Source organism: Rhineura floridana, chromosome 3 (genome assembly GCF_030035675.1).
Source record: "Rhineura floridana isolate rRhiFlo1 chromosome 3, rRhiFlo1.hap2, whole genome shotgun sequence".
NCBI classification, from domain to species: Eukaryota; Metazoa; Chordata; class Lepidosauria; order Squamata; family Rhineuridae; genus Rhineura; species Rhineura floridana.
Window position 1 is genome coordinate 3,990,405 of NC_084482.1, and position 15,720 is coordinate 4,006,124.

Genomic DNA, 15,720 nt, shown 5'->3' on the forward strand with positions numbered 1-15,720 from the left:
AGGTTACACCCACTTAACTGGGATTAAGTCCCATTCAGGGCTGGACCTAAAGTGGTAGCCCCCTCAGGTAGCAAATGCTAGGGGGCAGGGAGTGACAGTGTGAGAGCCATTGGGCCTGTCTTGCATACCCCAAAGCTACCCTGTTGTCCTCAGGTGCAATGGAAGATGTTATCCTATTGGCAGTGTTGAAGTTAAGTGCCAGTTACCAGCTTCTGCATGTAGCATGTGGGGAGGTGCATCCCTTCATCTCAGGGAGCAAAATGTAGTGGTCATTTTTATTATATTCAACATTCTCTCATATGTACCTCAGTATTTATTTATTATTTATTATTAAATTTATTAGTCGCCCATCTGGCTGGTTATCCAGCCACTCTGGGCGACATACAAAATAAACATACAAATACATTAGACATTAAAAATCTAAAGACAATGATAATAAAACCTAGCCCACCCCAATATCTCAGAAAGGTATCTTGGAGGTTTTGATAACATGTATCTATTGTTTGCATTTGTTTAAAAAGCAGACAATTAATATAAAATTATTTTTAATTAATTGACTACCCTGCATGAGAAAACCTATGCATTTTGTTCAATCAACCTTACTCCAGTCCAAAGTAAATGTGCATGGAATTGTAGTCCTAATGATTTAAACCTTCTAGCATCTTTTTAGAAAGCCTCACATGCTTCATTAACAATCTCCCTACTACCTGATAGTTTTCCTCTCCCTACCTTTTCCAGCAGCCGCTCAACCTTCCGGAGTGAGGTGGTGCGACGGGGCCTATCAAGGCCTGCTCCACCAGGGGAGCCCCCAGGGTCAGTGTGCCTCCCGCCACTGCGCTTCTCCTCCTGTCGCTCCGCCTCACGCAGCTTGGCCTCAGCATTCAGACAGTCAATGTGGTATGTCTGATAAGACTTCATGGCCTGCATGGAGACAGTGACCATCAAAAAAAGCAGACCAACCCACAGCTTGTTGGGCTTCAGCCAGGATATAAAATAAGGCACCCCAAATGTTAGTGTCTTTCTACATGGTCATGTAGAGTAGGCCTCAAATTGCATTTAAGGCTGTGAGCACACTAGTCACCTACAGCAAAGCATTTCCATTGGCAACACCTGGAGGGAGGGTTGATCTGCTGATCAGTTGCAAAATCTCTTTGAAGCAAATGTTTTAAAAAACACACTCAGGCTACTCCCAAAAGGTTTTACAGTAAAAAGAGGTGGGGTTTGACTAGCATAGTGTGCCCCAGTTTTCAGAAAAGAGAGGTGGAAATGCACTGGAACCGGCAGAACAGTAAGGGTGTCTCTGCCCGTAGCTGCGATGCAATCACAGACCCGCAGTTAGATTTTTTTTGGAGGAGATGCAGACCAGGGGCAAAGGAAGGATTCAAAGTCAGTAGGGAACTATAAATCCTCCAAGTAGCCTAACAAGCGTAGATGAAAATTATTTAGTACATTAAATACTGTTTGTCCTCCTGCGCAACCTTAAAGGCACTGAAAAATCTGTGGCCTGGTGCGGCTGCCTCATCTTGCCTTACAGCAGGGCTGCCTCTGTGGAAGAACTGGGTTGTTCATGGGAAGGGGGTAGAGCGCATGCTTTACATGAGCAAAGTTCCAGGATAAATCTCTGACATTCCCAGTGGAAAGCACCTTTGGTAGCAGGACTAAGAACGATCTCTACCTGAGAATAAGGCACTTCATATGTTCGTCCCAACTGACATCACAAACTACATAAATAACAGTTGCTTGCAACATTCATGCAACCATATCAAATGCTGCTGTTGCAATGGTGATCAGTGCAGTACTGTGTTCTCACCCACGTACAAAATAGCATCATCCTAATGATTCTTGAAGACGAAGGACATGGCTTGTATCAGGAACCTCATCTATTTGCTGCTGGGACCTCCCCGTTGAGCTACCTGAGACAATGCACTCACTCAGACTTTAAAGGATGGTCAATGGAGCACCAGCATCATCAGCTTATTTGTATGCCACTTTTTCCATGATAAACCATACTAAGTGATTCAAAATGTCGGAATAGAAAACAGGCAAAACTTCTCAAGGTATTTCATTTAACGAAAACAAGATATATAATCAACATGTAAATAGTCATTCAAAAATATTAGGACAATCAAAACACTTCATATCATATTAATAAATATATTAAGAACAGTACTGATCTCAGCAGCCCTGGATCTGAGAATGCACACTCTGTCTCTAGATTTGGGTAAAGCGGTCCATGGTCCCAGCCCAGTCTTGACAATATCAATGCAGGCCAGCTTCTATTTCACTGCCTGGAAAAACTGCACTATCTACAGAACAACAGCACTCCCAAAGCAGCCTTTCCCAACCAGTGTGCCTCCAGATGTTGTTGGACCACAACTCCCATCAGCCTCAGCCAGCATTGCCAAAGGTCAGGAAAGATGGGAGTTGTGGTCCAACAACATCTGGAGGCACACTGGTTGGGAAAGGCTGCCCTAGAGGGAAGTTACAGGGGTTTTGCACTACAAAATTACACACAAAGGTCTGTATACTCCCACTGCTGCACAGAAGCCAGTGTCACTCCACCACTGCCATCACTGACCCAGTACCATAAGCAATCAGAATGGTGGTGGTTACAAGGTAGGAGTTCTTGCTTCCCACTTACCATCTGTAACTCTGAAATAGCCTTCAGTAGCTCATCTTGCATCTGCTGCTCCATCTCTTTGCTCTGATCAGGGAATAAAAACAAATAAATGTTAAGACAGGTCTTCCCAGGCTATGTGTGATTCTGCACAAATGCAGGAAAAAACATGGAATTTGGTACTGCAGTTTGCTGAGAATCTCAAATTTTGCTTTTTAATAAAGCAAGTTTTGAGTCCTTGTTATGAAGACAGGTTTCCAAGTGTGTGAATAATGCTTGGCAAATGTTTAAACAGGATTTCCAATAGCCAAGAGGCAGGACTTCAGTGCATTACATAGTTTCTTGCTCTTCCACATAACTAGCAGAAGCAGAATGTAAGCAAACATACAAATTTCCAAAACTGATAAATGTCACAGAATTCAGCTGTTCATTGCACAGAATATAGGTTACCTTTGTGCAGTTCCAGTTCAGATATAATGGTAAACCATGGTTTCCCTCTATGTGAAAGTGATATCCAAACGCAAGAAACTATACTTTGAACTATACTTCAGAATGTATTTTCCCCACCCCTGCTTTAGTTAGTGAAAACAAACCAGGATGTGGAACCCTGGTTTCAGATCTTGACTAGTTTTCACAAACAACAAACTACATTTCCCAATGATGTCTAAACTCAAGGAAGTGTGTTTGTTTAAAGTGGAAGCCTTCAATCACCTCACAGCCATGAAAGAAAAGGGGGAAGGGGGGATAGTGTGCAATACCAGTGCTCACGCAGACTCATTCAAGTAGCAGGAAACCATGGCCTTCCATGATATCAGACCCAGGCTGGAGCCTGAGCATCATTTTCTCTTGCACAACGTCAGGAGACAGTGAAGGGAAACAGTAGAAGGAAGAAGTAGAAAGCTGCATTTGCCAAGCAAAGGACCAAATCTAAACCACACACACACTTCCATCTGGATTCTTGACACAAGGTGTGGGGAGAGGACACCCTCTATTCCAGGTGTCATTGAGCTTTGTGAGTAGGGAGCAGAGTAGTCAGGGATTGTACACACACTTATCTTGAGGACAGTCTAAATACAAGTAGCATACTGACCTAGGAGATACAGTTGGCAGCCATGATGGTATGCCACTTCCTCCCTAACTACATACTCTCTCCCCCCTTCCCAACCCACCATTATTAGCTTTTTGCCTCTACAGCCATGACTGAGATCACCAACTGCTGTATTGCCAGCTTATGGGTGAACAAGGGAGATGTCTGCCACAGTTGCCTAGCAACCACAGAAATGGCTCCCAATCCCCAACCACTCCTGAAATTAACCTGGAAGCAGTTGGGGAGCCACAAAAAGGCTTCTTTCTAACACATTCACATTTTAAACTAGGCAAAATAGCTGGCTGAGGACAAAGTGAGGCTTCAGCAGAGGCAGTGGCAATGGCCAGTGACTGCCACCACATAGCACCTTATTTCAGGCCTAGCACCATCTTTTCTTGATTTGTGAAAGTGGCCTTATCAGGATCCTACCCTTCTACCATCCAAGGTACCTACCTTACGGGCCAGCCTCCCAACATCTTCACTGATGTGCACCAACCGCAGTGCCAAGTGGCCTGTGCAGATTTCGCTCAGTGCACCATGATCCCGGCTTGCCTGTCGCGTCTGGTTGAGAATTGTGTACCAGCAATTCAAAGGGGATGGGAGATTCTGGTCCTTCCTGCAGGGAAACAGGGATGCTCTTTAATCTTGGATTGGATGAACTACTCACCTCTATTGTCTCTCCTATTCTTGTGCTCCTTTTAAATTTAATTTAATTTTATTACATTTATACCCCACCTTTCTTTCATCCAGGAACCCACAGCGCCATACATGTAGTTCCCAGGTGGTCTTCCATCCAGATGCTGACCAAACCTGCTTAGCTTCAGCAAGGTGCTTCAGACCATACCCTGTTCTTGTTTTTGCTTTGTTCTACATTATCAAAGTTTAGACTGTAAGGCAGGGATGGGGGACCTTTGGCCCTCCAGATGTTGTTGGACTTCAACTTCCCCAGCTAGCATGGCTTCTTTTTCACCTCTGCTTTTAAAATATTTATGCAACCTCTCTTGAAATATCAAAAAAGGGATAGAAATGCTTTAAATAAATAAATGGTGCCATGTATAATGATGGTACTGTATAAATAATAAATAACAATAATGGTCTGTCGTTCTAATACGGTGTTTCTAATAATATTTTTAATGAATGATCACCATTCATTTTGTCACCATTGATCACTGGTCAATTCACAGTAAGCACACGTTTCTCACAACTCAGTGACGGCAATCACTCCTTAGACATATCTACACCACATGTTTAAAACTGGTTTAGCTGTCAGTCCTCAAGTCCAGGGCACTTATGAATCACTAACAGAATTCTCAGCACCCTTACCAAACTATAGTTTCCAGGGTTCACTACTGGCAGCCTAGGAATTTACACAAATATAAATCTAATATATATTTGTAGTGTAACTTGTTTCATACTCACCATACTCCACCATACTCAATGAGAAGTTAACAAGTTTTACCTTATACCGGGAGTACCAAATGTTGCAGTTTGTTGTTCACTTTCTATTACTTTATTGTAAGATAAAGATTTGACCATCTACATGAGCTGCCCACTAGCTATGAAAGATCACAATTCTCTATTTTGGAGGAAGGGGATGGTGTTGCTGTGGTGGCACTGCATCAACACAGTACCTTAATGACGACACGCATCATTGTGTCTGCTTGTGGGATAACCTGGGAGTATCATGAGGTATGAGATGTTTTGATTATTTGTTGTAAATATGAATATACCAAAATATGAATATATTCAAGAGTGTTCAGAAAAACACCCACAGTTAGACTTATTGAAACAAGCAAACAAGGCTTTGTGAGGAGAAAGCTACAATTCCCAACATTCTTCAGGAAAAATAATGTGCTTTAAATGTATGGTGTGCATGCAACTATATATTTAAGGCACCCCTCAAGGATCCTGGGAACTGTAATTTACCCCCCACAGAGCTACAATTTCCACCATCCTTAACAAACTACAGTTCCCTGGATTGTCTGGGAGGAAAACGTGCATTAAATGTGTTTTAAGTGTATGGTGTGCATGCAGCCCTGTTCCCTGTCCTCCACCCACCCTCATTAGTAGCCTACTCCTTTCTTCCATCCCATACCCTATCACTCATTCCCTCCAACTGTAGTTTTAAGGACATGTTTTAAAATTATAAAATAACCACTCAGACAAAGGCAAAATTCTGACATTCATTAATCTACTGTCAGGAAAGAATGCCTCACATCTTCTCAGGGGAAGGTTTTAATGAAAGAAATATCTCTAGTCGTTCTTTCCTCAGCTCCTACACTTCCCACTAGCCAGTTGTCATAGTTCTGGGGCCTCATTTCCAACTTTGCCAGCATCCTTCCATCCTTTGAAGAACCCAAAGACTCCACCTGAAATTCTGATGCTCCTTGGAGCCACGAATTTTAGCTGAGAAGCGTTCCGACAGCTTCTCCAGTCCCCGGGAATACTCTTGCTCCACCTCAGCCTTCCGGCGCAGGAAGTCAGCCACATCTTGGAGTAACTGCTGGCGACTCTCAGCCTGAGAGTCAAGACCTCGGACTTGTTCCCCCATCTGCCAGCGCATTTCTGAAAGAGAGAAGCAAAGATCACAGTATCTGAACTGGTTGGGGGTACTGGGGTCCTATAGCTCTCTTTGGGTGCCTCTAGACGGTCACTATTTTGTGGGAGGGATTCAAGCCTCCTGGAACTTTGGGTGTATGCAGTTAAAGTGGATGAAAGCGTTCTGTTGTCCTACACTCTGCAAGCAAATCAGGTTGAATGCTTAATTAAGACTGGAAATAATCCAACCTCCGCATAAGCTTTGTCCAAGCAAATCAGGATGAATGCTGAATAAACAGGTTGCCTGGAGAGGTCTTTTTTGTAAGACACCTGAGGTTGGAGATATGTTATTTACTTCCCCCTGAGAGTTGAAAGGAGGGGTTGCTCTTTTGTACACTCATCCTACTTTTCCATTTGTCAAACAGCTCTTTTATTGTTTCAGAAACTTGGGGTGTGTATGAAATAAATTAAATAATAAAAATAAAAATACACCTATAAACAGGGCTCATCTTTTTCTTAGAGTGAGCCTGCAATTACACTGCATAGAACAGGGATAGCTACTGAGTTGCTTATCTTGCCCCTTCCTGCATGTTTTGTTCTTTAAACCACTGCATGATTATTTAGTAATGTAAACATTTGTTTACCACTTAATTGTATTTATTTTAAAAGAAAAATCATGCAGCAAAACTGCTATTGGGATGGCAGAGAAGAGGAAAGAAGAGGAAGTGGGTTTAAGATGTCACCACTACAGACCAATCAGTGCTGTGCACAGCAGACTTCAGCTACAAAGTGGCAGAATCAGTTCACACAAAGCTAGATTCTGGAGAGGAATAGGCATGTCCGTACTTGACTTGGAGAGTACACTGCCATAGTGGCTCCACTGCTCAAAGTTATGGCTTTGTACAACCTATTTGGCCAGAAGACAAAAGAAACGAAGTCTCTCTCAAACCATGTTCAGCTCTCTTAGGGTGCTTCCACACAGCTCATGTTCAGAAGTTCTTTGCAGTGTCCTTGAAGGCACTGTTGTTATAAAAAATATCTGACTGTACTTTAATTCAGATTTCCCCTTATGGAAAGAAATCCAATGAAAAAATATAACCCAGTACACATTTGTAGTCAGTGTGTCCTTAGCATGCCATTTTATTTTATTTTAATTTTTTTGGTGGGCAGATTGTCACATGAGTGGTGATGTTTTGGTGGGAGCTCCCTATCGTCATAATCGCTACTTCCATTTGTTCCTCACCTAAGCAAATCTAGCTTATTTCCACTAATTACTGCATTCAAAGGATAGAGCCAAACCTTTTATGATTATTTTTATTGTTAATACAGAGGGTTTGCACAAAACTGTTCCTGTCTGTATTTTAAAAAACAATTGGCTCATCAAGATATAAATGAGGATTGGCAGCTACAGGAGTAGGAGCAGGCAAGTAATAAATGGACAGCCACACTATGAGTTCCATGCCCCTTTGACCCAGGCAGCCAGCCTGAAATATGGCAGTTGTAGCAAGTTGGTGGTGATGATGGGGGAGAGCCCAGGTTGAAGGAGCTGTGGATTCCCTCCTTTCCTCTTCCTTTTTGTTGTCCATGCATGCAGTAGTATAGTGGCAAATTCAGAAGTGCAGGGTCCCTTCATGACAGTCACAGCCATGCCCCGTCACAGCCACACCCCTTCTAAGATTATATAGAATAATCTGGCCAGCCTTGAATACTGCTTTCTGCTTCTCTATCACTGTCACCGTTTGATTGTCCTTTTTCACTGTCAGAGATATTGCTTGAATTACTGAATTCAATGTCTACATGTTTATCTCCTGCTGGTGGCAAACAGCTTGATGATGTAGATGGGATGCTATCATCAGGATCCACTGTCTCTTCTTCTGCAATTATAGAATTCTCACTCTCCACAATTTGTCTTGGCTTTTTGATGTAGGAACTAATAAAGGCTTGTGTGCAATTGACATTTGTTGGGGTCTACATAACTGACTCAGAAAGCCCTACAGCAATAAAGGAAAACACAAACGTTTAAAAAACTGCTGTGTACATAGGCTCCCACCTCCATTTCATGCGGGGCTTTTTTCCTGCTCGGTTAAGACAAAGCCTGCTTTTCCTAAATGAAGGAATTTACACTCTCTAAGCAGGCCAGGCACTCATTTTGCACAGGAATTTGTAACCCTTTGAACTTTGTCACTTTCTGGAAGGTAGGAAGGGATTTTTCCACCCCCTTCTCCTTCCACACATACTTAGAATATTAGAAAAACTAAGAGAGAGCCCACTCATACATTATCATTATCATTATGCTGTAAGGTAAGGAACTTCCTTTGTTGAGTTTCCCTTCTTGACAGCCATACTAAGACTCAGAGTAACTGCATTTGGGCAGAGCTTATGAGTTTTAGGAGGAAACTTAAGCACAGAAATTCCTCATCCTAACCTCTGCATGACAAACAAATTCTCAGGCATATCCATTTGCATTTCACCTTACCATGCACAACACATAAATATACAACATCATTAAAAGCTGAAACACCATCACACACACTCCACACTCCCAACATATTTTTCCCTTTTTTCTCCTCTCCCTACTCCTGTATTTGGGCTGGAACAAAAGCACATATCTTCCCCCTTTTGCTGCTGGGTTGAGAATGCAATCCTTGTAAATACCATCTTCCACAGCAACAGAAGTCCCTAGGAGCCAATCAGTATGCAAGGGGAGTATGTTAGCTACTGATAAGAATTTTCTCAGTGGCTGATTCACCTTCTTTCATTCTAATTGACTCCAATCAGCAGGAAAAGACAAATAAGCATGTTAGAAGACTCTCTTCAGTGGCTAACACACTTCCCTTTCATGCTGATTGACTACTATGATGCTGGAGACATAGGGACCCTGCTGGGATCTGGCTCCCTCAAAGGTAAGGATCTAAGATCCCCTGAGACCCTGGATGACTACACCCCTGCATGTGCATGCCCAGAATGTAAATAAGTAGTGAAGACGGGGGAGGAGTAATTATGGGATGGGACAGGACAAAAAACATACCCAGGAAATGCTATGCCCGATGGAGTGAATGACAAGTGGTGGAATAGCAATGATTATAGTGACAGAAAGAAACCCGTGTATAGGAGTTCTGCGTGCCAGTCGCACATACAGAAAAAAAATCAGACCTGTACGACTCGTTTGCAAGATAACGCCACCATCTGGACACAAACTTAAAAGCTACTATTTTACCTCCATATAAAACTAGCAAAACAGTGCTCTTGACTGATGCTCCCACTGCAACCTGATTTAAAGATACAAACATAGAGTTTACAAAGCATTTCTTGACCTTCTCTAGTTTAGACTGCTAACCCTACTCTATTTTCTCCTGTTACACAACAAAATGCAGCAGCAGCAGCAGCCCCAGACATGAGCACATATGGACCATTGCCCACGGCAATGCACAGAAAGATCTATGGAGGCTGGTGTCTCTCCCTCCTCAAGCACCTCATTCATCCCAGGATTGCCACTTCAAGGCAGAGCAACTGCAATGCCAAACCCTTAGCTTGGAGAGGACTTCACAGGAACTTATAGCAGCTCTCTCCGGGTTTGCCATGCTCCCCAAGATGGCCTTCCCCACTATTTGAGAACCCAATACTTTGGGGCTGCTACACACATAATTATTTTAGCACCAGGTTTTGTTTAGGCTACTATTAAACTGCAAAATGTGAATGAACCAAACACATTTTTAGAAAGTAAGCGCGCCTATTATTAAGACAGATACACTAATAATAAATCATGGTTTGCTTCAGCTTCCTGCTGAGTGTAAACTCAGTGGCAAAGCGAAACCCTATTTGCTTCTGATTTGAATAACATGTGACATGACTAATGAAGCAGATCTGGAATACAAGTTCCCCTCCTTGCTCAAAAGCTAGGTTGGGGCAAAGGTGCATCTAAGAGAGCTCACACCTCCCTTGAGGAAGCATATACAAAGGCTGAGTTTAGATGCGTAGGTGAGGAACCTTGCCAGCTTTATTTGGCCTGGGGACACATGCGCATGCTTTCACACTCATGTTCTCCCTCTCTCACCCACGCACACATAGCCACACAGCTCTACAGACACAGGCACATATTCATATGCTCACTTCCCCAACCTCACCCAGAGTGCCAACTTGGTTGGAAAGTTAAATAATGAAACAGACCAGAGAGGAAAGTTCTATAACACCTCAGTGTCTGTTGGCAAGTTTAAGCTAAACATACACCAAAACCTTGCTGCTACTACACCTAACTATGATGTGCCAACCCAGCTGCAAGCACAATTCTCTCCTTTTCCTGACAACCCATCTAATAATTAGCATCTTTAAAAAACATGTTAGCTCCCTTGACTGCACCTATATTTTTAGAGACAGCATCAAGAGACACTTTAAAAAAAATTGAAATGTCACTACCAGTTTTAAAAATTCTGCCAGCTGTAGGATTCAAGAAAAGGCAGCAAACCTTGGAGGGGGAGTGCATGGGGAAGAGAGAAAAGAAAAAGAGGCAATAATAAAAGAGGCACAAACTTTGGCTTAGGAGCCCTACACTCTTAATTCCAAGTTCACATGCAAGGATTTTATATCACTTAGTGACTACGAAAATGCACTCTGAACATGCTTAGAGACTCTTTACTATTATTTCATATGTGTTCAAGGGCTGATCCCTGATTCATATTAATCCGAGGAGGGCAGGGGAAGGGACAGTAAAGTAAATAAAAGACCAGTAAGGGTAGACCAGCTTTCTCGAAACTTGCTTGCTATTAGCATTACTAATTTCCCATCTGCAGCACATGGTCAGACAGGAAAGTGTTCAGCATTCTGTGCTCATGCGAGGATAACAGTCAGGACCAACAAACTTCAATAGGTCCCCTCGTAATCTGAAAATGTACCATAGAACATGCCTCAGAAGCCTTTCCAATGCAATGAGGTTTCTTGGCAGACAAATTAATTTAGAATGAGTTCCTTGCATAGAATCATAGAATAGTAGAGTTGGAAGGGGCCTATAAGGCCATCAAGTCCAACCACCTGCTCAATGCAGGAATCCAAATCAAAGCATTCCTGACAGATGGCTGTCCAGCTGCCTCTTGAATGCCTCTAGTGTCGGAGAGCCCACTACCTCTCTAGGTAGTTGGTTCCATTGTCGTATGGCTCTAACAGTTAGGAAGTTTTTCCTGATGTCCTGTCGAAATCTGGCTTCCTGCAACTTGAGCCCATTATTCCGTGTCCTGCACTCTGGGACGATCGAGAAGAGGTCCCAGCCCTCCTCTATGTGACAACCTTTCATGTATTTGAAGAGTGCTATCATATCTCCCCTCAGTCTTCTCTTCTCCGGGCTAAACATGCCCAGTTGTTTCAGTCTCTCCTCATAGGGCTTTGTTTCCAGTCCCCTGATCATCCTTGTTGCCCTCCTCTAAGGTTGCAGGTAAGAAATGTAGACACCACTGTGTTAACCCAAACTAAACATGACATTTGTCACATCATTTGTCCTTGTGTAGTTCATATTCCTTTAATAAATAGCTGGCATTAGGGTTTGGGGGGCAATGGTGCCACCTGGGCAGGATTTGGGGGCAGATGTCCAGGGCCCACTGAAAAGGAGGGCCCCTAAACAGAGCAGGGCTGACTTAACCCATTTTAAAATAAGTGTAGCAGTACACATGACCATCGAAGTCTAGAATCTAAAATTAGCTATCTGTACTACTGTGGATGGGAAAGCAGAATCAGGATCACAGCATGGGGAAATTGGCCTCTCCTAACCCTATGCCTACTATTCACAATAGTAGGAAACTCCCATTGCCCCAGTCTTAAATTTATTGGCACTCGCCATATATGAGTGACATGCAGACATTATTGCCAGCACATTCCCTGATTGGTGGGCTTTGGTGGTGCTTCCAGGGTTGCTGGGACTGACTGTCTGCCGTTTTCAGGCTGCTTTTGTGTTTTCTGGTTGTATAATTTTCTCCTCCTGCGCAGAGGACATCTAGGCTGTGGAAGCCATTCCAATAGTGTAGCCACAGCATAATTTCCACGCCAGATGTAATTGGGTGTGTAGGGATTGCTTTGTTTGAAACTACATAAATTTTGTTTGTGATACCAAATACTTGTACATTTGATATATTTCTAATAAATTTCAAGGAATGCATCCAGGCTGTGGGTTTTTTTTTCCCCTCCCCCACCCTTCACTATCACTTCACTATCTTTTCCCATTCTGGACTTGCATGTGAGTATTTCTGTACCTGTGCACACACACTTAAAAAAAAAGAATGAGAAAGTGTGCAAAAGCAAATATGACCAACCTTAATCAGCCAGTTTTACAGTGGGTAAAATTGAGCTTATGCTTTTGTTGGGGAGGGGAGCAATACCCATTATCATTTGTGTTTTTTAAAAAAATACATCATCATCATCATAATACTTATGTACTGCACAACAGTGATAAAGAGATCTTTTGCAAGACCTCTGTATTTATTTATTTATTTATTAAAAAAAATTAAAGCCCAATGCTTGTACTGCAATTACAGTCTCCTCCCAGGTAATCCTCCACATTTATTGTGTGGAGATCTTGAGAGAACAGCTCCTTCAAACCAGATATGTTGCAAAAAGTGGAAATGGGTTTCTTTCCTTTGGTACTGCTGCCTTCTGGAAACAAAACGGCTACGCTGTGCTGGGTGAGGAGTAAATGGGAGTAGGGGTGCAGTGTGAGAGATCATTCACTGAAATGTCACTCCATCGACATGAGAAAGTACCCAACAATAATGTGCTAATAAGCTTCTGCACCAACAGCAACTGCAGATATATAAAAAGTTATTTTTATTTATTATTTTATTTATTTATTTATTTATTAGATTTCTATCCTGCCCTTCCTCCCAGTAGGGAAAATCTGGATTAAATTTTTAAAAAGTATGGGTTGACATTTTCATGACGACGACTCCATGTGAATGCTGGGGGGAAAACTTGTGGGCATGAGCTGCACCGATTCCACAATCAACTCCCATCTGGAAGTGCCATCATCATAGCATGGCTCTTAAAATAAATGCCTTTTCTCTTTTATTTATTACAAGTCCGACAGACACCCAGGTATCTGTCCCTAAAGTTGTAAGTCCATAGATGTACATGGCATTTCAAGTTTTAGATTTTTTTCCCCAAATGGAGAAAATAGCCTCATGATACATCAGTTGGGTACATTGTCACTACAGGCACCACTGCACCAGTGAACTAAATTAGCAGCTAGTCCCATTTTAAACAATGTAAACAGACAATGTAACAAACAATGTAAATTTTTTATAGAACAGGTAATTAGTAAACATCATAATCCCTCATTAACCTCTCACACCTACCACCAACATTTTACAAGATACCCACATGCTCTGTGACATCTTCACACTTCAACATGACTCAGGGAAAACACACAGCAGATCCCTGCATCATGACAAATGCCATTTAAACAACAGATTCTAGCATAATATTTTTTTAAAGGCAGCAAAATGTCATTTGTCTCTGTCTACAAGCAAAATAGATTGTGCCCTTTAGGTCAAAATGTTATATCTATCTGTTCCCTAACTGTGCCATCATTAGTGGCACTCAAAATCAACTGTCTAGATTGCCTACTTCCCTAGGGCTGGCCCTACAATTAGGCAGAGTAAGGCAACTATCTCAGACTGCTGATTATGGGTATGTGTAATTTGCTGCTTCATCTCAGACAGCAAGTGTCTTACAAAAAGTCTGTTAAGTCTCATGGCAGGACCACCACTGTTAAAGCACTGCTAAATTGCTACACATGCCTACAAAGCTAAATGGGGATCCCCATCCATTGTCACATTCCTATACTTTGCTCTTTCTACACAGCAGGAATAGATTTTTAAAAATCCAGTTTGGGACAATCATCCAGCAACAGTCCAGGTAGTGACATTCTAGAATGCAAGGCTAGACATTAAATGAATCACATATACAGGCCAAGATGCTTATCTGTACACTCCGACTTAACACATACAAAGGTGGAACTGTAAACACCAACCTAGCTGCAGCAAATTATGTTTCATACAGAGACAAAACTGCATGTAGTACATGCAAAATAGCTGTAGCAGCATTGGTGTGTCCAGGTATGGTAAGCAAAGCAATAGCCACAACTCCGAGCATAATTATATATACAAGCACCAAGCTATGGACATGCATAACGCTACTAGCTCAACTGAGACCAGCTTCTCAAGCATGAAAAATACAAATATCACATCAGATAGGAAAGATGCACATGCATAGGAATAACGGCTTTAAAATCCATGCAAGAGAGAATCCAATCATTTCCTAGTGGCCGTTTGTATTAATTGGAAAGAAAAAACTTTATGTTTACATAGGCAAGCATACACTCTTAAAATGTCATGGCATGCATGTGGTTTGTACTGTGCACTGAAATGGTCCACAGACTCAACAACCACCATGCTTGCAGAAAGTCAGTGTTAAACCACTGCAGGACCTAAGAGGTGATGCTCTGTGACAAACAGCACATCTATGGCTCTGTTGGTTCATCGGATATTAGGCAGTTGGCCTCTCACACACTGGTTTTGCAGCTGCTCCTTTTGACAGCTGGTTGATGGACAAAAGTTGATCATCCAAGCTGGGTGCAAAGGCAGGGTAAGGAGAAGGAAACAAGAGGAGAACAAGAGCCGAGCCAAGAAGCCAGGGGACCCCCTTCCTTTGCTAGCCTCTGAAAAATCAGACCTGACAGTTTGGAGGCTGAACTCAACCCAATGAGCAGAGAAAGCTCAGATGGGAGTCTGGGATAAAGGAGAATGAGTTGGCTGCTGGTGCCTGGAGAGACAGAGAGAGAAAGAAATGAGGAGGATCGAGGGCCTCCCTCACCCCAACTGTGAACGGGGTTAATACTTGCATGAGAACAGGGCATCTAGGTGGAAGTACCAGTGGCATGGCATGGAAGACAAGATAGGAAGATATTTTCAGCCCTCTTGGAGGCACCTGGAGGATAAGGCTGTCAGTGGCTGCTATCCATAACGGCTATGCCCTGCCTCCACAGTTAGAGGCTGTATGCTTCTGAAAACCAGTTTCCAGAAGCCGCAGGAGGGGACGGTGCTCTTGCACTCAGGTCCTGCTTGTGGGCTTCCCAGGGGCTTCTGGTTGGCCACTGTAAGAACAGGGTGCTGGACTAGATGGGCCTTTTTGCCTGATCCAGCAGGGCTCTTCTTATGCTCTCCAGTTCCAGTCCTGGTGGCAGCAGAAGCGGGAGAGGAAAGGGTTGGTGCAATTGCACTGACAAGTGCAGGGGTCAGAAGTTCAAGGGCCTGTAGTCAGATTTATAGCCCATCATACCCCCTGGGCTCACTATAAGTAACAACATTTTCTTTTGCAGTGCTAAGAACAAAGCTTATTCTTCAGAAAGAGAGAGTGTGTGCATTAGTTCACTGACTATCTATTGAATGCATATTGTAAGCTGCCCTACGTATTATAACTGCAATAGAAGGGCGGGGCATAA

General features: G+C 42.8%; 1 protein-coding gene across 1 annotated transcript in view; it reads right to left on the reverse strand.

Annotated features, from left to right (window-relative positions):
• Nucleotides 1-15,720, reverse strand: part of ARHGAP4 (Rho GTPase activating protein 4) — a 55,064-nt gene that overhangs the window by 36,439 nt on the left and 2,905 nt on the right. Inside the window, exons 2-5 of the mRNA XM_061613956.1 lie at nt 6,074-6,269; nt 4,158-4,320; nt 2,642-2,704; nt 730-921 (exon numbers count right to left, since the gene is read on the reverse strand). Of these exons, the coding sequence (XP_061469940.1) occupies nt 730-921; nt 2,642-2,704; nt 4,158-4,320; nt 6,074-6,269 (614 nt within the window). The remainder of the gene's footprint in view (nt 1-729; nt 922-2,641; nt 2,705-4,157; nt 4,321-6,073; nt 6,270-15,720) is intronic.